The sequence below is a fragment of the Ursus arctos genome, unplaced genomic scaffold (genome assembly GCF_023065955.2).
Source record: "Ursus arctos isolate Adak ecotype North America unplaced genomic scaffold, UrsArc2.0 scaffold_5, whole genome shotgun sequence".
Lineage (NCBI taxonomy): Eukaryota > Metazoa > Chordata > Mammalia > Carnivora > Ursidae > Ursus > Ursus arctos.
In genome coordinates, this window is record NW_026623067.1 from 14,247,882 (window position 1) to 14,271,831 (window position 23,950).

A 23,950-nucleotide genomic window follows, 5' to 3' on the forward strand; every position below is an offset into this window, starting at 1 on the left:
CAAGGCTTTGGGCTCTCTCTGCTGTCACCTCATGGATATATTTACCTCCAGGTCCAAGTAGCAGGGAAGTAGTGCCTCTGAAAGGAGATAAGGGTTCCCCTCCCTCAAATGTTTAGATGCCTGCTTAACCACCACTGTCCTTACCACAGGAATGTCTGGGAGTACCAGAGTGGTCTTACTTCAAATTCTGGTTTCCTTCTTAAATCTGTCTTCTACCATACAAGTCAGGGTTCTCAGATGGCTGCTCCATGCATTGTCTCTCGAGTTGTTGTTTATATTTGGTGGGAGAGACAAGATGGCAGGTGCATACTCCATTTAAACTGGAACAAGAACAGGGCACCTGGGTGGCTCTCTTTGTTAAGCATCCAACTCTTGATCTCAGTTCAGGTCTTGATCTCAGGGTCATGAGTTCAAGCACCACATTGAAAAATAAAGTGAAACAAGAATGAACCAAAAGTTATTTTATTCCCAATGATTACATCCCCAGGGGATAAATTCTCAAACAGGAAATTTACCTAAGTACAAAGGAAAAATTCTGATGGGAAGCTTTATATTCATCACATTATGCACTCACTTTTTGCCTCAATTTTTTATTAAAATTATAAACATACAGAAAAACGTAAAGGATGACCAATGACCATCTCTATATCCTCCACAAAGTTGACTAATTTTTCACAAGTTGACTAATTTTTTACATACCCACCTGAAAATGTGCTGCAGACATCATGACTTTTCAAACTTGAAAACTTTTACATGCATCTCCTAAGAATAAGGGCATCATCCTAAATACCTTAATACCATCATCACTTCTAGGAAAATTAAACATACGACATTATCTAAAACCCATTCCATCCTCATACTTCCCCAAGTATCCCCTCCCAAATGTCTTTTATGCTTGCTCTAATTTTTCTGAATCGGAAGCCAACTAAGGATCACACCTTGCTTATGACTCTCGAGTGCCTTAATCTAAAAGTCTCTTTTTTGTTCTACTACATTGGCTTTTTGAAAAGTCCAGACCAGTGGTCTTGTACAAAGTCTCCAACTCTGGGTTTGTCTGTTTCCTCATTGTGGAGTTCAACCTGTTCCTCTATCTCTTGTCTTTCTTGTAAACAGGAACAGAAAGCTGGATAAGAGGTTCGGTTAGATCTTCATTAAACACTCTTGGCAAGAATCCATCACAGATGATCACGTGAGCCTCACGCTGTATCTCATCAGGAGCCACATAATGTCAGGCTGTCCCACTAGCAGGGAAACTCAGTCTGACAGCCAGAGCTCTCCATTAGAAAGCTGTGTCTTTTCTTTGCAATTGGTATCTGTGACCTTTGACACCGTATAATGTTCCTACATTTTTTTTCACCTAACGGGTTCATCATCCATTGAATTTGCGTAGTTTCCTTACACGAAGGGTATAAAATGGTGATTTTTCTAAGTCTGGCATTCCTTGTACAGTTAAAAGATGGCATTCTTCAAATCAGTTTATAGAAAGCTTTCCTTTTTTTCCCACCATGTTTTCATTATGGGCTCATTTTTACTTAGCATGTTATAACCACTTACATTGACTGTTATTTTTGATTTTTAAATTATCTTAAATTTGACCAGTGAGAGCACCCTCAGGATGGCTCCCGTGTCCTTCTGACATTATCCTTTGAGTGCTTAGTCTTTAAATACTATGTTTTTCTTTTGTTTCATAAAAAGATACCTCAGACACATCTACTTTCTCTCCTCCAGATACGGAATCAGCCATTTCTCCAATGAGCCTGGGTTCCTTTTCACAGGGAACAGCATTTCGAAACCAAAATCTGGGTACTAAGCATGCTCACTGCTATTGGGTAACCAAACATGTTTTTCTCTAGAATATCTAACAAATGGCTCTGTCCAGTGTTAAACACTGAGGTCTTTTTATAAGCTCATTTCCTCATAAATATAGTTCAATAAATAAAAAGATATTTTCAAATGAGCTAAGGCAGGTCAAGAAATATGCTATGCTGAATGCCTGCATTTAATTCTAAAACCTTTCACAGACAGAAGGTTCTAGCTTCTTTTATTAGAACACTTCTTTTAAATGATACCAATTGTGAAAGTGAGATATAAAATTGTGGGAAGTGGGCCCAGGGGACAATGCAAATGTTAAATTTGTTAAAAATATGGCAATGTTTGGAAAGCCAATTTTAACTGATGACTAGAATGTTTAATAATAAAATATTCACATATCACTTTACACAAAAGAATTCCTAGAAAACGAATAACAAAAACAAACGAAAAGGCAATCTTCTATATGAAAACCCCAAAAGCAATTTTGCCCTCTGGACCTCAGCGGAGTCTGAGGATTTATGGACAGTTATTATAAAAGCAGGTACAATTACGGACACAGAAGAAAAAGAAAGAACGGGACTGTAAGTCAATTTTAAAAACTGCAGTTGGGGGAACCTGTCAAACATAGACATAGAACCGATTAAATTACTGTGATTGTGCCTAACCAGTTTACAAAATAAATAGTGAATAGTAGTACTCTCGGGACTTGAGGTTGGAAGCCAAAGATTATAATTCGTATCTACAATTATCCTAGAAAACCAGAGCTGAAAACTTAGATTCTAGCCTTGACTCTGCCCAACGAGCTCAATTTTGTTAGTGAAATGAAAGGCTAAATAAACTAAATGAGAATTCCTCCTGGCTCTAATGAGCTAGGGGTGTATGGTCAGATTCTGCAAATACATACCTTCTGCAACAGATAAGAGAGTATCTGCATGAGTCTCCCTCGCTTCAGTGCACTGAAACTTCTACTATCCTAAGATGCTATTCAGTAGTGTCGAATCATACCAAATTAAGAAATAATATAAGGAAAAGGAAAAGAAATTCCTTTTGGGCAAAATTTTAATTTCGAAAACTAATTCTAAATTAATGAAACCACATTTTTTAATCATCAGAGACTTCTGGGAAAAATATACATATATTCTAAAGCTATGTGTGTATGTCTGTATGTCCTATGTCCACATACATATATTTATATAGACAGCCTGCCGCTGGGGCAGTTCATAAAAAGTAAGCTTCATTATTTCCACATGAAAATTTGAATTTAAAGAATTCCTTTTTACCTTGAGCTTCTCTTCATGGAAAAGCACATGTCCTGTGCTGGCCTGCCATTTTAGCAAATACGGCCTCACGCCTATTCACATTATTAACTCAATGACTATGTTTAAAAGAAAATTCATATTGAAGCTTGGTCTTAGAAAGGGAATAAACTCTAGTGAAAGAAGCAGAATGTATACTCCATTATTTTCATGTTTTTTAAAGTTAGGCCTTTTATATTTTTCTACAAATTAAAAATTTTTTCTATGTTCTTAGAAACCTTATTAGCATTTAATGGTTCTTAGAAAATTTGACAAATCAGTGCTCTTCATAATCCCACTGATCAATTTCACCATGACTTAGCAGGAACTAGTATAATATTTTCTCCAGAAGTAAAAAAAAGACTTATTCCAATCCAGAGTCTGTGCCCTATTTATTATTCTCCACCGAGGAGTCTCGAATTACTTGAGGGAAGAATTAAACTTCACCGGGCTTATCTGCTCTAAGAAATCTCTGATACTGAGTAAGGGAGGAGCTGTAGATCAAAGGCTTCCCATATTCCTTCCATTTATAGAGTTTTTCCTTCGTGTGCACTTTTTTGTGTCTGCACAGGTTTGATCTGTAACTGTAGGCCTTCCCGCACTCCATACACTTGTAGAGTTTCTCCCCGGTATGGATTCTCTCGTGTTCAGTGAGGAACGAATACTGGCTGAAGGCCTTCCCACACTGATTACACTGGTAGGGCTTCTCTCCGGTGTGAATTCTCTGGTGCCTGTACAGGTTGGATTTGCAGCCAAAGGCTTTCCCACATTCTCCGCAGGTGTAGAGCTTTTCCCCAGTGTGAATTTTACGATGTTCGTTGAAGGAGGAATACTGGTTGAAGGTTTTCCCACACTCGTTACATTGATAGGGTTTCTGGCCGGTGTGAATTCGCCGGTGTTCAAGAAGGGTTGAGATGCGTGTGAAGGTTCTCCCGCATTCCAAGCACTTACACAGCTGCTCCCCAGTATGAAGCCTCTGGTGTTCAGCCAGGGATGCGAACTGGCTGTAACCTTTCCCACACTCACTGCATTTATAGGGTTTCTCCCCTGTATGGATTCTTTGGTGTCTGTGAAGTTTTGCTCTACAATTGAAGGCCTTGTCACATTCGGCACATTTATAGAGTTTCTCACCAGTATGAATTCTCTGATGTACGGTGAGGGTTGAACACTGGCTGAAGGCTTTCCCACATTCCTTGCAGCGATAGGGTTTCTCTCCGGTGTGTACCCTCAGATGCTTGATCAGGGTCGAACTGCTGCTGAACGCTTTCTCACATTCATTACATTTGTAAGGTTTCTCTCCCGTATGGATTCTCTGATGAGCAAGAAGGGAGGATCTGTGGCTAAAGGTTTTCCCGCACTCGTCACATCTGTAGGGCTTCTCGCCGGTATGAATTCTCCGGTGTTCAATCAGATGGAGATTCTGGGTGAAGCTTTTCCCACATGCATGACAAATATGAGGTTTTTCTCTTGGGTAAATCTGGAAGCATCTCATTAGGTCAAAATTCTGTTTAAAATCTTTCCCGAAGGCGTAATATATATTGGGTATCTTTTCTACAGGAACACTCTGCTGTGTAACAAGAATTGTGTTTATAAGTAAGCCTTTCCCCAGTTCAAGACTTGTCTGCTTTCCATCTCCACTCACGGGTTTTTTGTGGGGGGCCAGGACTTGCCGAAGAGGTTTCTTCGGTTGCTCCTGTTCTGTCCCGCTCTCAAATCCCAAGGTTTGTCCAAAATTGTTGTCCCAGTGACTACACTTAATGGACCTTTTCTTCATTATTCCCTGAGATGTTTCTTCTATAGAAATGCCCTGTCTGGGAGGCAAGGCTTCCATTTCAGGCTGAGTCTTGAGACCTGGAAGGAGTCAGAAGCATGAATGACGGCACCTCTACCCGGAGAGACAGACATGCATCAGTGGGACGAAAAAATTGGCAATAGTACGTGTAAAAGAGCTCTGAAACCTTTTGATCTCAAATATGGTCTTGCATCTGGGCTGGAAAGAGAGGTGAAGAGGGGAAGGAGTGGTGGAGGAGAGTATAGCGGACAAATTAACGCTGGAAACACTGGAACTTGAGAGAAGTAAACGCAGAGACAAGAACTGGTTGAGCAGAAGGGATGAGGCTACAGAAAAATGTCAGCTCGTAAGCTGCAGTTGGATACCATGGGATACCTCAGGTAATCATTTCCTACTCTGTATATGGAGCAATGAAGCAGGTAACTTGTCTTTATTTTCTCCTTTTTTTTTTAAGTTCGCTTACTTATTTTTTTTAGTAATGTCTACACCCAGTGTGGGGCTCCAACTCACAACCCCAAGATCTAGATCGCACACTCCATAGACTGAGCCAGCCAGGCACCCCTGTTTTCTCCTTTCTATTCACATATGGCTTTTATTATGTTTTTCCCCATGTTCTCGCTGAAACTCTACACACAATAATTTTAGAATCTCTGGAATGTTTTCCTTAAGTTTTGTGAAGTTGTATGTGAATCTGATTTCATATCAACGTCTGTGAAAAGAGGACGTTCAGCTTTTAAGACGTACAGCAGCCCTGAAGCAGGACTGTGTTGAGGATATCTGATCTAAATTCAAGATGCTGACTATAAAGAGGAGGAAAATACGGAATCAATCGGCCACCTGCAACAATCTGTCCCTGGTGATTGGAGGAATAACAGTTCTTCATACCACCCTGCCATCACTTTTCTCCTTCCTATTTGATCCTGAGGAGAAAGAGATATATTTGTCTCCTCTAATAAGCTGCGACCAGAAGATTAACCTCCTTTGTGGGAATCTTTTTAGGCTAATGAAAGTCTGTGAGAAATGTGGAGTCAATATGCCCCAAAGTTCTGAAATATGCCCAAGCCCCAAGGTCAGATCTGATGGTAGGTGAAAGGGTTTAGCTTGAACTGATTCTAAGGAACTGTGGGTTAAAATCTGGCTCTCTTTAATCAATCCATGATTGAAAATAGATTAAAACTAGGTCTTTGTAATGAGGTAATTGTATGTACTTAATAAAACAAAGTATAACTAGGTTATTTATGTTAATAAAATCCATTGAGTTTTAGTAAGAAAACGTATTTTATTAAAATCAAATAGTAAGAGGAAAAAGACATACAGGCTATAAATCTGTATAAAAATACAGATTTTTCTGCATGATGTTAATGGGAAACCCAGCAGTTTGGATTTTAAAGGATCAACCAGGGTACCTTCTCTCTTGTCATCCTTGACCACAATGTGGCATTCCCTGCCCATCCAGAAACTTATCAGGCTACTCTAACCTCGTTTTTCTAAAGAAATTTAACTAGTAAAGCCTAAATTAGCCATCTCTTTCTTAGAATTTCACAACATGTTTTACTTATATATTCTATCACTTAACTAATATATACGTATATGAAACCTGAAAATAATTCAAGTATTTGTTCAAGGAGAACACTGGCTACGTCTTACGGTTGTTTGTGAATCCCCTACTGTGGACACAACAAGTACACAATTAGAATGTCTTATATTAAAAAGATAATGAATGGGGGCTCCTGGGTGGCACAGCGGTTAAGCGTCTGTCTTCGGCTCAGGGCATGATCCCGGCGTTATGGGATCGAGTCCCACATCAGGCTCCTCCGCTATGAGCCTGCTTCTTCCTCTCCCACTCCCCCTGCTTGTGTTCCCTCTCTCGCTGGCTGTCTCTATCTCTGTCAAATAAATAAATAAAATCTTAAAAAAAAAAAAAAAGATAATGAATGAACGGGCAGAGTAAGTTGGAAAAATTACAAAGAGCCGGTGACCTTAAAAATGAAGAGATTCTCTCCTCTCGTGCTGGATTCCTGAAGCCCAATCAGTCATTCATTGAACAAATAATGAATGATCAGCAAGGATAACATGAGACAAACAAATGACTAGACAGGAATAGCTCGTTTCCCCTTGTCTGAGAAGCCTCGACTGTCTCATTCAGGTCTGAGGCTCAGAGAACCAACAAACCAGCATTGACAGTGTTAGCGGGCAGTGGTTTTATGAGGGAAGTTGGATAATGGAGAGGGGATGGGTTTCAGCAGAGCAAGAAAGAGGACCCTGTGAATCAGAAAGGAGGCCTGAGCAGTCATCTGGGGGGAAGGTACACCCATTCAGGGGAGGTTTATTGACTAAAGGAAATCCAGGTTGGAATTCGTTAAAATTTGGGTTCAACAGGATGAGGCCAAGCACAGAGTCCTGAACAATGGGCGGAGGAACTCGGAAGAATAATACAGGTGCTGTCCACTTTTCCGCAGGTAATAGTAAGACGATGCAGGAATATTTGGTAAAGCCAGCAGAGTGGGCAGCTTGGACCAGAACGAGGACAGAGTGGAAGCCGAGCAGTGATGCAGCGGCCGTGGGCTTTTTTTTTTTTTTTTTTTTTTAAGATTTTGTTTTTTTATTTGACAGAGAGAGAGAGCGCCCGCGCAAAGGCAGGGGGAATGGCAGGCAGAGGAAGACGGAGAAGTAGACTCCCCACGGAGCAGGGAGCCTGATGCGGGACTCCGGGACTCGATCCCAAGGACCCCCGGCATCATGACCTGAGCCAAAGGCAGATGCTTAACCGACTGAGCCACCCAGGCGCCCCCAGGCGGCACCAAGTTCTTAATTTTGAGCCTCATCAGCACGGAGTTCATCATAAATGCAGCTCAATTAAATTCAGACACTCGTAGGTCAATGCAGGATATTTGATACCGGAGGCACAGAATTCAAAGAAAGACCCGGTCTCTTCCTTAAATATATACAATCTAATTAGGAAAATAAATAGTAACGAAGTAACTATAATTCAAAGGACAGGCGCTGTCACGGACGCGTGCGAGGCATGGAGGAAGTGCCATGTGAATGCGAGTGACTGAGAAATGAACGGTGACTGCAAAGTAGGAGAAATAAGGAAAATCTACAGGTCAGGCGGACAGATGGGTCTTGCAGGGTTAGAGGGTTTCAGGGGACAAGATGGAGGCGGTAATCCAAGACGGAATAACACACAAACTTAATGAGTGTGCGGGTTTGGCGGGAACATGAGCTGGCATGGAAGGGGCCACCGATGCCTATAAAGCAACATGGACACAAGCTATGAAGTAGGTTGAAGGTCACAGCAGGGAATGGTACGTGCCTCTGTGGATAATAACCGAGAAACAACGAAGTCTCTTGAGGCACAGGATTAACACCTGAGTTTCGAAAACATCGTTCTGCGGATGGCGCAGAGGGTGGGAGAGGAGAACAAGGCTCAGAGACGGCGGGTAACTTTCCCGTGGCACAGAGCACTTGTGAGCCATGGCAGGCGTAATGTGAGCTTAGGAATGTCAATTCAAACCATGATCTTAAGTGCTATCCTGTACCCCTCACTAACTTTTTGGAGAAGAATGTATTTTAATAAAAGTGAAAAGTGTGAAAAAAAAAAGCCAATAAATTCAAGAATCGTGGATCAAAGGCCAACCCACAAAGACAGAAGCAAAATATTGCAAATCCACGTCACATGGTGAACAGAAAGGACAGAGGTGATCTAGGTTTCTGCCACTGCTCTTCAGCTCTCTGGCTCTGTAAGCAAAGTGTTTTACAACCTCTGATGCACTGTTTCTTCTGATATAAAGAGAGGTGACTAAACCTGACCGTCTTCAAGTGACCCTCCAACTCCAACAACCTACGGTTTTAGGATAAGACCAGCAAGATTAGCTGGGGCTAGAAGAGGAGTGTGCAAGCCTCAGATCTGGGGGCCAAACCCCAGCTGCTGTCGCTGGAAGGGAGCCACACCAATACACATACCACTGTCTCTGGCTGCGTCTGCATTACGAACGGGGAGTGAAAGGGTTGCAGTAGAGACCCCATGGCCCCCAAGTCAAACTATGTACCATCTGGCCCTATTGTAGGAAAAGTGTGCCAACCCCTGGGCTGGAAAGGCTACAGTGGTCAAGGAGAGCTGGTTGACTCTAACTGGGACGCGACAGGCCAATCTCCGGGGAGATAAAAGGGAATGTGGAGTTAAGAAATCAGAGACATGGGGGCGTTGACAACACTCTGAAGAATGTGGTTGGTGAACGAAATTACAAAGAATTCAAAACAGGACAGAGGGTGTAAAGTACTTAAAATCCGTCGGGCGTGAACGTGTGTAAATGCAGATGGGAAGAAAACCATGAAGGCCAAGAGGCTGAGATGGCGGAGGGGAGTGGGCGAAGCCGCAGGAAAGGAAAAGAGGTAGAGAATGAGGGGAGTGTTAGGGAGGAGAAGAAAGAGGTCTACACAAGGGCTTTCCTGATGCCAAGAAAACCATCACAACCATGGAGCCTCCGGTCAGGAGGCCCTGGCTCAGAGTTCCCAGGGAAGTTCTCCCAGCACTGCTTCCTCATGGCCGGCTCATGTATAAAACCCCCTGTGCCCGTTTCCCAGCCACTCACTCACCTGGACAGGCGTCCCGAGGGAGCTCCCTGTCCACCACGCAGGGATCTTCTCCTTGTTGCAACTGGCAGATCACCTTCGGCATTGAGAACGGAATCCCTGCTCGTGAGGAAGGGTTTGAATGGGTGGCATGAAGGGCAACCCCAGAGCCCACAAAGCAGAACCCACAGTGCAGAGAGGGGAGCCTGGGGAGGCAGAGCAGGCAGCACCAGCCCTTCTGAGGGGCCCTGGATCAGGAGGCGGGCTCGGCTCAGAAAGGATATGGGGCCCCGGCTACGAATGCCTCTAACACGGCAGTCCTGTATGTTTCTCAGACTCCACACGGGCACTCAGGGACTGGAAGAGGAGGACACTGGTCAGGAGGCGGGGTGGGAGGAAGGCAGAGGAAGGAGAAGAGCACAGCGTGAAGGGCGGCCTGACATCAATGCACACTTTCCACTCCACAGAGATTCATCCTTTCCCAGGGGCACGGCGGGAGAGAAGCTGTGGACTCTGAACCCCAAAGAGGCAGCTCCCCCCGGCAGACGCTCCATCACGAGGAAAGGTCCTTACCCAGCGAGACGAGGGTGCCGTAGTTCTCCAGCATCACCTCCCGGTACAGGGTTCTCTGCGCGGAGTCCAGGCGCAGCCACTCGTCGCGGCTGAAGAGCACGGCCACATCCCTGAATGTCACAGACTCCTGCAACGGGAAATCCACCCCTGCTCAGCGGGACCAACTTCTCCACCATTCGGTAGGTACGGGGCTGGCTCGGGGATGTGTGGCAACCTATCCTGAAAACCTCCCAGGATTCGAAGTATTTCACCTCGACTATTTATGTTACTTTGGGGACCACCCAGCAACTACGTCACAAATACCTACTGGGAGCCCACTGGGAGCCACGTGCTGGGAGGGTAGGGGGGAAAAAGACAAAGTCCCTGCCAATGGGGAATTTCAATCCCAGCCTGGGACCTGTCAGAGTAACCGAGCACGTACATTTCACCTCCTTCTCACTCAAAATCCCAATTACATGAAAGGGGAGGGGAAAAAAATCAGAATACACTTAGAGCAATGCCAGAAAACTCTGGAAATGCCATTAGCAGAACAGAAACAAAATGGAATTTCTGAGTTGTAAAGCAAGTGATAAGAATAATATTAGTTCACGTTTATTGGATACTTGTATGTTAGGGACTATGACGGGAGCTTTGTTCACAGTATCTTTGCTGAGTTTCAGAGAAATCCTATTAAGAAGAAACTATAATTAAATAATTTCGCAGATGAAGAAACAGCTCAGAAAGGTTACGTCACCTTCCAAGGTAATCCTGTTGGAAATTGGTGGAGATTGGAACTGAATTCAGGCAGACAGATCTGTCAGCTATACTGTCACGTGGGTTTCCACGGTCTACGGAAACAAAAAGACCCCAAGGACCTACAAGACTGTAGGTCTTGTAGGGAACTGTGAGAAAAGGAAGTTCGTGCAAGAAAACCCTGTTAAACCCCAACATGTGAGAAAGCAGAGGTTGGCCAGACCCCAACTCTTGTATGAAAAAGCTGGAATGCCTGAAAAATGATGTGTTTTGACACTGTGATTCTACTTTTAGGATTCTACTACAAGAAATCCTTTCACAACTGGGTAGGGATATTTGTTCAAGGATGTTCACCGGAACTTTACGGATAAGCCTACAGTTGTGGTAGGCTGCGTAACGAACCTGTGAACACTCTGTGTGTGTGTGTGTGTGTGTGTGTGTGTGTGTGTGTGTGTGGACTCTGGGGGCACCTGGCTGGCTCAGTCAGTTAAGTGTCCGACTCTTGATCTCAGCTCAGGTCATGATCTCAGGGTCGTTGACAGCAAGCCCCACGTTGGGGCTCTGCGCTGAGCAGGGAGTCTCTTTAAGATTCTCCCTCTCCCTCTGCCCGTCCACCACCCCACCCTCCGCTTATGCTTTCTGTTTTTTTCTTTAAAAAAATTTTTTTAAATACAAAAATAAAAGGACTCTGAAGATCTTTTTTTTTTTAAGTAGGTTCCACACCTAGTATGGAGCCCAATGTGGAGCTTGAACTCACGACCCCGAGATCATGACCTGAGCTGAGATCAAGAGTTGGATGCTTAACCGACTGGGCCACCCAGGTGCTCCTTAAGGATTTTGAGATGGGAAGAGCCTGGATTATTATCCAGGAGGATCCAGTGTAATCATAGTGATCCCTGTTAGGACCCAAGAGGAGTCACAGCCAGAGGAGGACAAGATGGTGACATGAGGACAGAAATAGACTGAAGTCATGCACTTTGAAGATGGCTGCAAGGGCCCCGAGCCAAGGAATGCAGGCCGCTGCCCAAGGTGCAAACAAGGCCTGGAAACAGATTCCCCCTGAGAGCTTCCAGGGAAAACCAGCCCCGCTAGGAAACTGCCCTTAAGCCAGTGAAACCGATTTCAGCCTTTGGACCCCCGGAACTGCAGGAGAAGAAAGTTATGTGGTTTTAAGCCAGTGCGTTTGTGGCAATTGGTTACAGCAGAATAGGAAACTAAGACAGTAGTGAAAACTTGAAGACCGCCCTAAATCTATCAACAGGAGACTGGATAAGCAAATTACAGGACACTGATTCCATGAAATGTTTTATATGTATAACCACTAAATAGAATGAGGTAGATCTACATGGCTGACCTTGGAATTTGACCTTGACACACCACTGATTCATATGAAAAATCGAGCTGCAAAACAATCCATATTTGTTGAAAAATTCTTTATCTATCTACCTCTCTATACAGATACATTTGGAAGAATACAACAAGCTGTCCACCCCTATTATTCTTTCATGTTTGTGGAGAGGCAGAAAAGCAATCTTTTGTTTATTACTTGGCACCCTTACATTGTTTAACAGGATGTGTGCATTTGTTTTGAAATTTTTTCGATTCTATTTTAATTTGTGTATTGCGTTTTCAGCTCTACCTCTTTGCATTCGTACTGGTTGCTCTGGGAATTATAATATACGTTCTTGGTTCTTTATGGTCTAGTTAGAGCTAACGTTTGATTTCACATAGAGTGCAAGAACCTGCGAGTATAGGGGAAATTCCACCACCACTTCCTCATGCTCCCCTTGTTAGAAAGACGCTCCCAGTTCAGACAGTTGACAGCACTCACCAGACCTCACCAGGCACGCTCACGGGGGGCAACGGGTATGATGCAATAAGACAGAGAGTGCACTGAGGCCCCGGGGGACTGAGAGATGTTCCATGTGCAATCTCCCCTTGTTTGCACACACGGACAAGGCCGTGTCCTTGGATCTATAGGAGGAATTTTGATTCGAGAGAGCTCGAAGTTTCGGGAAACTCTGAGCAGGGGCCTTTTGTGTATCAAGCGAGGTTTGTCAAATCATGTAGGCCAGCTGCCAACCATCAGCAAAGATGACGACCCTGGGGGCAGCCAGGGGCACTGGGATCTTAAACAGCACACCCACTGCTTTTATCGTGCCCAGGGCTCAACAATCAGCCATCCGGGCGTCCCCAGAGTTAAAGATGGAGCTTTTCCAGGCCAGCCACAAATGAACTCTTAGATCCACGGCTGTCATATGCATTATACCCGCCTATATTATAAACCCCACCATTCAGTATGTTTTTGCTCTAAACAATCTAGACATTTTAAAGCAACTGAGAGCAAAAAGTATTTCTATATTTATATTTATAGTCTCCATTTCTAATGCTCTTCACTTCCTTGCCAAGATGAGAGCTCCCACCTGGCATTATTTCCTTCCAGCCTGAAGAACTTCCTTTCGTCTTCATTCTTAAAGACTACTTTCATTAGCTATAGAATTCTGGGTTGACAGTTTCTTTCTTTCTTTCATATAAAATGTCATTCTATCGTTTCTGATGAGAAGCCAATGGGCATTCAGTGATGCTCTGTATTTCGTATGATCATCTTTATTCTGTCTGCTTTCAAATCTTTGGTTTTCAGTAAATTAGTGGTCAAAAAAAAAAAAAAAAACTGGCTCTGGGTTGCAAAGACCCTCCTCTCCAGCTTCCCTTAGCTACAACCAAGACGGTCTCCAGTTTGCGGGTATGGAAGAGCTCAGACAGTGAAGAGCCCTCCCTCTGGGCAGAGGGCAGCCCGGTCATTGCTGGATATTGCTTTGCACAGCATTTTGCCTCTCTTTACATTCTGGTTTCCTGAAACACCCATCCCCTTGTAATTCAAGAATCAAAGCAAAACCTAGCCTAGTGGCAAGAGGCATATCAAATTCAGCAGGTCCTAAAATAATGCTGTTGCTGCTTACGATGATAAAAACAGTAATAAGAGCCAGAATTTACTGAGAATTAACATGCACTGGTCTCGGCATTTTACATATACTTTCTCAGAGAGAAATGTTAACTGTATAGTCGACCCTGTCTGGGGTCAAGGCCAGCTGTGAGACCTTGGTCAAGTTATTTGCTTCTCCAGGCCTCAGCTTCCTTACCTATTAAATGCAGATATTAACAGTCCTCTTGTATGGATCAAATGAGGTATGCATATTATTAATCCTGCTTACAAATGAGGAAATGAGGTACATGGAAAATAACTTGCCAAGGTCACATCCCTAGCTTGGATGTGAACTTAGGAACTCAAGTTCCAGGGTCCACATTTGTAACCTGTAGGCTACCACTACTTTTGGGGAAATCGGCAATGAAAACAGAGGCTTTGGGGATGGCAGAATGGAAAATTCACGGAAGTAACAGGAGCTGGAGTTGGGGGGAAACTGTGACCCATGTGGAAATAGTCCCTAAAAGTTAGGGAATGACAGACTGCATCTTTAGGGAAAAGTTCCAGCCTGAGGACAGAGATTTGGGAAAGATCTTCGGAAGGTTAAGGTAATGAAAATGGAGGTCAAAAGGGCAAAGAGCAAGAAAGGCCCAGGAGGGGAGTGTGAAGTAGCAGGGGGACAAGAATCAGCGGAGACAGAGACATCAGTTGGATCCAGAAGGGGGACACGTGCACAATTTGCCAGCACAGCTGCGCTCGACATAGCAACTCCCAGCCCTCTGTCCTCCCCAGTGCCGGCCTCAGTGCCCAATCTCAGCTGGACTCCTGGGATGCCCACCACCAGCGGCCCTCGCCTTCAGTATCAGCTCGAAATGACCCCACACCCAGGATCTTTTCCTGATTCTTCTTGGATGTTGAATCATTTCCTAAGGTCAGTGCCATGAACTCCCCGAAGACGGAAATATCGTCTTTCCTCTTTGTAATTCCGGTGCTCTCCATAGCATCCTGTGTACAGTCAGTGCTCAATAAATGTTCGTTGAGGGTGTCTTTGCTCCTTCCATGTCTTTGCCCCAAGCGGACTGTGTCCTCTGTGAAGACAAAGACTGTCTAATACGCCATATGCCATACTCCGCACCAAGCACTGATGGTAGCCAGAAGCATATATTCAGAGCTGACTCGATCTTTGGTCATAAACTGAGTTTAGAGTGAATTAAGAGTGACCTGGGGACAGAGGAGGCACATTCCTCAGCACTCCCTCCATGAATCCTGCATCCTGGGGAAAACTTACAAAGCTCTGGATTGCCCACAGTTTTCGCTGGACACAAAAGTACCCAAAGAATGGAAACACATCCACCATCTCTAAACCCAGAAAGCAATTTATGAAAAAGACAAACTTCACTTACTGTCACCTTAGTGGGCAGCAAATCCACGGCCATTCTTTCCTTCTGGTTTTCTATCGAGGGCGTGCAGACTGGCGACAGGGTAGGTCTGGAGAGGAAAAGGTGTCATGAGGAACTCTGGTGTCAAGGGACGGCTTGGAGAGAGGAAGTTACAACCACCCGTGACGTCTACCATGTCGCAATGAAGCCACAGCACAGAGATGACACAGAACACGTGCTTACCAAGTCAATGAAGCTCTAAGACAATTCGCCCATCTCCATCTCCCTGTATTAACGATATTCTAATTGCTGTAAGGCGGTGCTTTACCATCACCTAAGGTCTACCAGCTGTGACTCGGCAAACTGCGGCTCTCCCCTAGGTACCTGGAGGCCTCAGGAAGCTTTAAACCGTACACACTGTAAAACCCCACAACGCACGTGAATTTCCCCGGCTGCCACTTTCAAACACAGACAGCCAATCCTAAGTCTGCCTGTCCCACCTAGCCCTTTCCTTCCCGAAGAAACCACGGTGAAGGCACTTGCCCACATCTGCCTTGTCTCTCTGCCTCATGACCCACCCAGGTGCTTTCCCTGATAGAACGCCACCTGCAAACCTTCCTCCTCGCGCCCCCGCGTCAGGTCCGACCAAAGACTATACCGCACCCACAGGACTGTGGTTAAACACTCCCTCTCGCACAGATACACGCCAGACTGTTGCTGCGCGGTCTCTCCTAAACACCCATTCCACAGGGGTCACCTCTGAGGGCACCCACAGGGGGAAACAGCCCTCCTTCTCACACACAAACCCCAGCTGGGAGGACACGGGAGGAGGGCGCCTGGAGCAGCCAGACAAGCGTCAGAGAAGGGCCCGGCCACAGCGGCCTGCACCGGCTGCGGGGTTTGCTGAGGGCTCTCCGGGGAGCAGCACCTGGCGTGAGAGCTCGGCCAGCTGAGTGTGGGGTGTCATCTGGGGCTGGGCACCTCAGCCAGGTGAGGGAAGCTGCTGTAGGAGTAACCATAGACACTCCGTGATGCACGCCTCCTCCACGCCAGCGTCGGGGGTGCTTTGCGTGTACTGTTTCTACACCTCACAAGGACCCTAAAAAGTATTGCCACCCCGTTTTACAGATGCGAGAGAGGCTGAGAACTTACGGAGTCGGAGCGATCTGCCAAAGAAACGAAAATGGTAAGTAACGGGCAGGAAGGGTAGCCTTGATCCGGCCCAGGGCCCTCGCTGAATGTGGCAAATTACCTGGCCGCTCTGCCCCCGTTTCTCCGTCTGTAAAATGGGGGCTGTGCGCAGCCACCTTACAGGGCACAAATGCCGAGGGATGAAATGAGTGAATTCCTCCAAGGCGCTAGCCCACTGCCGGCACACCGAGGGCTCGGCGGCCACAAGCTATTGTTTTTACATCACAGAGAAGTCTCCGAGAAGACAGCCCCCCAGCGACCCCCGCCCGCAGCAGTCCCGGCACGCCCCAGCTCACCTGGCAGGGCGCTCCCTTCCCCGCGCGTCTCCCGGGGACCTGCGACGCCCGCAACGCACCGCCGTCCGGGTCGCGGGGACCGGCCCCCGACCCGCGGGCCGCGCCGCGTCTCCGGGTGCCCGCGCGCCGCCCCGCCCGGCTCCGCGCTCCCCACTCAACACGAGGCAGGCGCTGGCTCCACCGCCGCGGGCAAGAGGCCCCCGGGAGGTCTCCGCCCCAGGCAGGCCGCCCCAGCGCAGCCGGGGTCACCCGCGCCACCGGCCCCAGAAAGGCCGGGAGCAGTCCCGCAATCCCGCGAGCCTCAGGACTACCACTCCCGGCATGCCTCGGCCGCGCGCTGACTACATTTCCCAGAAGGCGGCTGGGCGACCCCCCCCCCCCCCCCCCCCCCCCCCGGGAGATGCCCTCCGCGAGCTCTCGACCCTCTGTCTGCCCCCGGGAAGTCCGCGGGAACGCGAGGCCGCGCGCGTGACGAGTAAGGCGGGTGGTCTCCCCCACAGTCCCCGCTGCCTGCATCCTCCCGGGGGCTTGTTGTGCTAGACAGGCAAGGTGATTTGAAAAAACAAAACCCGAATTTAGAGGCCTTTAGGAGAATCCGTGGGCCACAACAGCTCCCCACCAGCTAGTTATGGTTTTTATTTTAATGCGTAGCGTACCCAGATGATGAATGCATAGGTACAGTTTAAACAAGAAACCAATACCCACATGCCCAACACTTAGCTTGAAGAGAGATTTGACCAGAATTTCTGAAGCCCGGTCCACAATGCTCCCCTGTCATTTGTCTTAAATTGTGCAACGCGTTTGCCTTGCTTAGCTTGCTGGTATTGCATTCCACAATAAGTGTTTCTTTTTGCAAGGTTTCTGATCTTTATATAAATGGAATCTGCTGTATGTTCTGTGACATAACGCTCACCAGGAATGCTGTTTGAAAAAAAAAATCAACTGAGTATATTTTAAAGATCTTATTGGCTTTATTCAGTGATTCGTGAACCAGGCAGTATCCTGTCCAGCAGGGAGGAAGGAGCTCCAAGAAGTACTGCATGTAAGCCTTTTATGGGCAGACGGAGCAGGAACAAGGAAGTTGTACTAGGCAAAAAGTGGATTGGTTATTGCAAGGTTAGTTTCCCTACAGAAGATGGCAAAGATTTATCAGGCAGATTGCCTAACTAATGATGATCACACGGTTCCTGGTTGGCTGGTTTACGATTCCATTTCTGGAAGAGCTGAAACTGTAATTAAGTCTTTGGTGAGGGGGGGAACTCACCCTGAGAGATCCCTTTTGAGCCTGTGATCTTTAATAACTTTTAGTTTCACCCATCTTGATACATGCAAAGTTCATTCATTATCACTGCTGTATAAGATTCTATTTATTCATTCATTCAACAACAGCGACAAAAATATTCAACACCTCTCTTGCTCCTGGCATTGTCTAGATGCTAGAAATACATCAGTATTTCTGGTTGACCCAAACGCTCAAAACCTCTGCATTCATGCAGCTTAAATTCTCTGGGTGGAGAGGGGAAAAAGATGATAAACAAGAGTAACAAATGGTATGTTTTTAGGTAGTGATGAGCGCTAATGAGAACAAGAAAGTGGGAACAGCGACCCTGGCTGCGGGGGGCGGGGGTACTGCAATGTATACAAAGTGGTTAAGAAATGTCTGACTGAGAAGGTGACATTGAAGAAAGATCTGCAAAGAGGTGAGGAGTGAGCGGAGTTCGGGATCTGTGGGAAGGCTTTCTGGCAGGCTGAAAAGCAGATGCCTGGAGGTGGGAGCACGCCTGGCCTGTTGAAGACGCATGAATACTGTTGCTGAAGCAGAAAGGCGGCAGAAACCAGAGGCAAGAGGACTAGAATGTGCAGGCTCTTACTAGTCCCGGTCCCTGGATCTTACTCAGAAGAGAATGCTCTGAGCAGTGGAGACGCTGGAGTAGGCAGTTACTTAGGTGTTAACAGGATGCTGGAGGCCAGCAAATGGGGAGTCAGGGTCAGCCACGGGGGAAGTTAGAAACCTGTCCTGACAGCACTCCCCAAAACAAAGAAGCCGGATCAACCCAAGACAGGCCCAAGACAAAGAAGGCTGGAGCCCCTGATCAGGCAAGGGAGAAAAGGCAAGAAACCCTGCTCCCAGGAAATCCCCTCCCCAAGTAACAAATATTCCACCCCGTACCTGTCAGTAAAAGATACGGAGACCCAAACCCAGCTTCCTCTCGAGCTCCCCTGCACTCAGGTCTGGAGAGCGTACTCTCATTTGAATGAACCTTCCCACTTACACCGCTCAACTGTGTGTCTCGTCTCTCCTTGAAATCTTCTTGGGACAAGACCTAGAGCCTCAGGGAACATCCTGGGGACAGGCTGGGTAGAGGCCTCAGGGCCCCCGCGGTCTCCCTTGTCCATCCTCTGATGTCGCTTTCTTAAATGATCACTCTGACTGCAGTGCTGAGACTTAACCGAAGGGTCAAAGGCAGCAGCTGGGAGACTGGGATTAGTTAGAAGGCCATGGCTGTAAATTCTGAGAGAAGACAGCAGTATGGGCTGAGTCGTTGCAAGTGGTTGGAACAGCTCAAAGCTCAAAATATGGAAAAGATGAGGATGTTAAGAACATTTTGAACATAATGTTTTTCAACGATGAAGTGTATTTTTTAAAATAGTCCTGGCAATTATGTTTTTAAAAATACTCTTTATGCCCCATTTTTCTGACTGTAAAAATTAAGAACTAACTTTTCTTCTGACTTCCTTTATATATTAAGCCAAACGCAAATGTATTCTACTTTGTCCCATTTATTATTATTTTTAAAGATTTTATTTATTTATTTGACAGACAGAGAGAGACAGCCAGCGAGAGAGGGAAACAAGCAGGGGGAGTGGGAGAGGAAGAAGCAGGCTCATAGCGGAGGAGCCTGATGTGAGGCTTGATCCCAGAACGCCAGGATCACGCCCTGAGCCGAAGGCAGACGCTTAACGCTGTGCCACCCAGGTGCCCCTACTTTGTCCCATTTACAATTTTTACAGTATGAGCTAATAGGCCATGACCACCAGTATCCAATTTTAATACATCTATATTCTACTTTCTCAGCTACGAATTCTGGCAATTTCCTCGAGTTTTATCATTTATATTTATTTATAAGTAAATCTATTTTATCCTGTAACCTCATTGGTCACATCTGTGACTGCCTGCTTAGGTTTCTCTTTGGGTCTTGGTATTTCTGTTCCTTTTTCACATTCTCACGACTAGTTTTTATCAGTGCCCTCCCAGTTTTCTGAAGAAACCTGAGGCCAATTTGGTTTTTTTCTTCCCTTGAAGGTAACCTTTATTTCTCTACTTTGACTGTTATGTAAATCTCACCCTTGGGGCACCTGGGGGGCTCAGTTGGTTAAGCATCTGCCTTTGGCTTAGGTCATGATCCCAAGGTCCTGGGATTGAGTCCCATGTCAGGCTCCCTGCTCAGAGCAAGGAGTCTGCTTCTCCCTCTCCCTCTGCCCCTCTCCCCCTCTTGTGTTCTCTCTCTTGCTTGCTCTCTCTCAAGAAAGTAAAATCTTAAAAAAAAAAAAAAAAAACTCACCCTCCCCTCCCCTCTGTTTTCCTGTATTTATAAGTACTTCTATCCACCCCCACCCCTACTCCAGTATCTAGCAACCGGTTTTTCATTGTTTTTGTCTTGGACACACACACAAAAGGGAAAGGCTGAGTTCTGGGGTTTTTTCTGCTTTCTTCATTAACATCTTAAACTGTTATTCTTGAAGTCTGGCTTTCGTATCTCTGATAACCTCACCCTGGTATTCTTTGTCTTTTCTTCTATTTTCTTTTTTTAAAATTTTTTTTATTATATTATGTTAGTCACCATACAGTACATCCCTGGTTTCCGATGTAAAGCTCGATGCTTCATTAATTGCGTTCTTCTATTTTCTGAGAGGATTCTTCGAATTTATCTTCCAAGCATACAGAATCCGATTTATAAAGTTATTATTTTCCCACTGTTTCAAATGTAGTTTATTCTTTAAAAAAAAAATGGTGTGGTGGGGCACCTGGATGACTCAGTTGGTTAAGCACCAGACTCTTGATTTCGGCTCAGGTCATGATCCCGGGGTCATGAAATCAAGCCCCGCGTCAGGCTCTGTGCTCAGCACAGAGTCTGCTTGAGATTCTTCCTCGCTCTCTCTCCCAAATAAATAAAATCTTTTTTTAAAAAAATAAAAATTTAAAATGGCCGTGTATTTGGAAAAAAAAGTCTACACTACACAGAGCATCCTTGAAGTAGTATGAAACCCACTGTCCCCATGTAGCAGGCTCCGTGGGGCCAGTGCAGTGTAACTGGAGATGGACTAGTTTTCTTCCCTCCCTCCCATCCTCCCTTCCTTCCTCCTTTCTCTTCACAGTGAGGAAACAAAAACAAAAACCAAATTATAGGAAAAGGAGAAATAGGAATTGTTCCCCCTGTTCAAGGTTACCAAGGCTAAAGTGAAGTATGTGCAGTGTTTAGAATTGCATGACAGCGCCCCTTCCGCCTTCTCTCCAGCAGTGGATGATCTAAACGACATCTGTCCCTGTACAGTGTGGGACGGAGGCCGATGCACTGACTGGATTTGGGGACACGGGGTATACTGTCGAAAATGCTACCCAAAAAAAGAAGATGTGGTCCATATATACAATGGAATATTACTCAGCCATCAGAAAGAACGATTACCCAACATTTGCAGCAACATGGACGGGACTGGAGGAGATTATGCTAAGCGAAATAAGTCAAGCAGAGAAAGACAATTATCATATGGTTTCACTCATTTATGGAACTTAAGAAATAGGAAGATCAGTAGGAGAAGGAAGGGAAGAATGAAGGGGGGTAAACAGAAGGGGGAATGAACCATGAGAGACTCTGGGAAACAAACTGAGGGCTTCAGAGGGGAGGAGGGCGGGGGATTGGGATAGACTGGTGATGGGTAGTAAGGAGGGCACGTATTGCATGGAGCACTGGGTGTTATACGCAACTAATGAATCATGGAACACTACATCAAAAACTAATGATATACTGTATGGTGACTAACATAACATAATAAGAAATTATTTTTTTAAAAAAAGTACACTAAACCAGAATAATAAAAATAATCTGCATATGTAGTTATATAAAAAAAAAAAAAAGAAAGAAAATGCTACCCAGATCCTACTGTGGACGTGAATGTCCTCATGGAAACATGCCATAAACTGTTTACATCTTCTTGCCCCATATAAACTCCCTTATAAGTTTAAAGTGTGTTATAACATTCAAGGGTGATTGCAAACATTTGTTTAGGAAAAAGAACCCAACTGACCTAAGCGAAGAGATGCGTGGGCAGGAGGGCATTGGAATAGGGATCCAAGGGGTAATTCCATCTGGGTCTTTCCACCACAACCCTATACATTTATGGAGTCATGAAAACCTACAATTTTTTTATTGTACATAATTTGCTTAAAACAAATTGAAATCTTGCCCACTTGTTTTCTTTGCCCTTTTTTTTTTAAAAGTAGGCTCCATGCCCAGTGTGAGGCTTGAACTCATGACCCTGAGATCAAGAGTCACGTGTTCTTCCAAAGGAGTGGGCCAGGTGCCCCTTGCCCATGTCTTTTTACTGAAACAGAGATCACAAAGCAATGCCTGATGATTACAGAGCAGCTTTTAGACCTCTTGCCACAGGGGTGACAAGGGTTTGTTCTGGCTTGGGCACAATGAAGTTCTTGGGTGTGGCACACAGTAGGCACTTAAAGATAGAAAGAAAAGTGGGGTAGACATGACGTGTGGTTGCTGAGAAGATAACCAAAACGTTTCTTCGGGTAGGTGAGGTAGTGACTGTGGCATAAATTTGAAACTCCCATCATATCCTTTGAAAAAAAAACAACAAAGGATATGGCAGAGGAAAGAGGCAGTAGTGTTCCTAAAACGGATATAAAACCACCACCAGGAGGAGAAAGTATGCTCTATGTGTGAAAATATGCAAAACCGTACAGGTGTAGAAGAGAACAGAATAGAAGTGCTTCAAAGTACATGCCGGATATCTAAACAACCGCTATAACTCGACAACAGAACAGCCCATTCCAAACATGGGCAAAGGATTTGAACAGAGAGTTCTCAACAAAAGATATAAAATAGCCAAAAAGCATATAAAAGAGACGTTCAACATCACTAGTCATCAGGGCAATGCAAATCGTGGCCAGAATGCGACACTGCTGCACACCTGTGAGTGTGACCATTAAGGAAGAAAGCCAGAAATTACCAAGTGATGGAGGATATAGACCACCCGTATTGGAACTGGATCCTGAAAGCCAGAAAATACCACGTGTTGGAGGATGTAGAACCACCCACATTGGAACTGGATCCTTCGTACATTGCCGATGGGAATGTAAAATGGTGCAGCCACGGTGGCAAAGTGTTTGACTATAACAACCACTCCTCATATGACCCTGCAATCGCACTCTTAAGTATTTACCCAAGAGAAATGTCCACTTGTATGCAAATGTTCACAGCAGCGTTGTTCACGATCGCCAAAATGTGCAAATAATCCTACTGTCCACCAACACATGAATGGGTAAATATAATGTGGTAGATATTCACAATGGAACATTACTCAGCCTTAAAAAGGAAGAAAATCCTGACACCTGCTATAATATGGATTAACCTTGAAGACATTGTCCTAAATAAAATCAGCCAGACACAAAAGGACAAATATTGTATGATTCCACTTATGTCAGGAATCTAAAAGAGGCAAATTCAGGGGCGCCTGGGTGGCACAGTGGTTAAGCATCTGCCTTCGGCTCAGGGCATGATCCCGGCGTTATGGGATCGAGCCCTGCATCAGGCTCCTCCGCTATGAGCCTACTTCTTCCTCTCCCACTCCCCCTGCTTGTGTTCCCTCTCTCACTGGCTGTCTCTATCTCTGTCAAATAAATAAATAAAATCTTTAAAAAAAAATAAAAGAGGCAAATTCAGAGAGGCGGCAAGTAGAATAAGAGGTGACCGGGGCTGGCAGCAGGGGAAATGGGAGAGTTACTGCTTAATGGATGCAGATCTTCTGTTTGAGATGATGAAAAGTTCTGGAAATAGATTGTGGTGATGGTTACATTGTGAATATCTTCAGTGCCACAAATTGTACACTTAATAATGATTATAAGGGTAAATCTTACGTTATATATATTTTACCGTAGTTTAGAAAAGAAAAACAACACATGCAGGATGTGAGACATCCATGGGAAGGTGATGCTTTATGGGGAGAATATTTTTAATGGAAAGACAGTGATGTGGAAACCATGTGTCAAGGAGGAAAGTAGCAAAAGGGGGAAGTAGAAGATCCTGCAAGAAAAAGAGAGAAAATCCCCCAAAATGTTTTTGACCCCACAATTTCTCCTCCAACCCCAA

At 45.2% G+C, this 23,950-nt stretch overlaps 1 protein-coding gene across 3 annotated transcripts in view; it reads right to left on the reverse strand.

Annotated features, from left to right (window-relative positions):
• Positions 1–446: 446 nt before the first annotated feature.
• Positions 447–23,950, reverse strand: part of LOC123000119 (zinc finger protein 879) — a 39,902-nt gene continuing 16,398 nt past the window's right edge. The window contains exons 1-5 of one of the 3 annotated variants that reach the window (XM_044387314.3): positions 16,569–16,882; positions 15,112–15,190; positions 10,048–10,174; positions 9,499–9,594; positions 447–4,958 (exon numbers count right to left, since the gene is read on the reverse strand). In XM_044387314.3, coding sequence (XP_044243249.2) covers positions 3,544–4,958; positions 9,499–9,594; positions 10,048–10,174; positions 15,112–15,138 — 1,665 coding nt within the window. In that variant the 5' untranslated portion in view covers positions 15,139–15,190; positions 16,569–16,882 and the 3' untranslated portion in view covers positions 447–3,543. Of the gene's footprint in view, positions 4,959–9,498; positions 9,595–10,047; positions 10,175–15,105; positions 15,191–16,568; positions 16,883–23,950 lie in introns of those variants that run through there. The other 2 variants (XM_044387313.3, XM_057307178.1) reach the window with 2 other exon arrangements.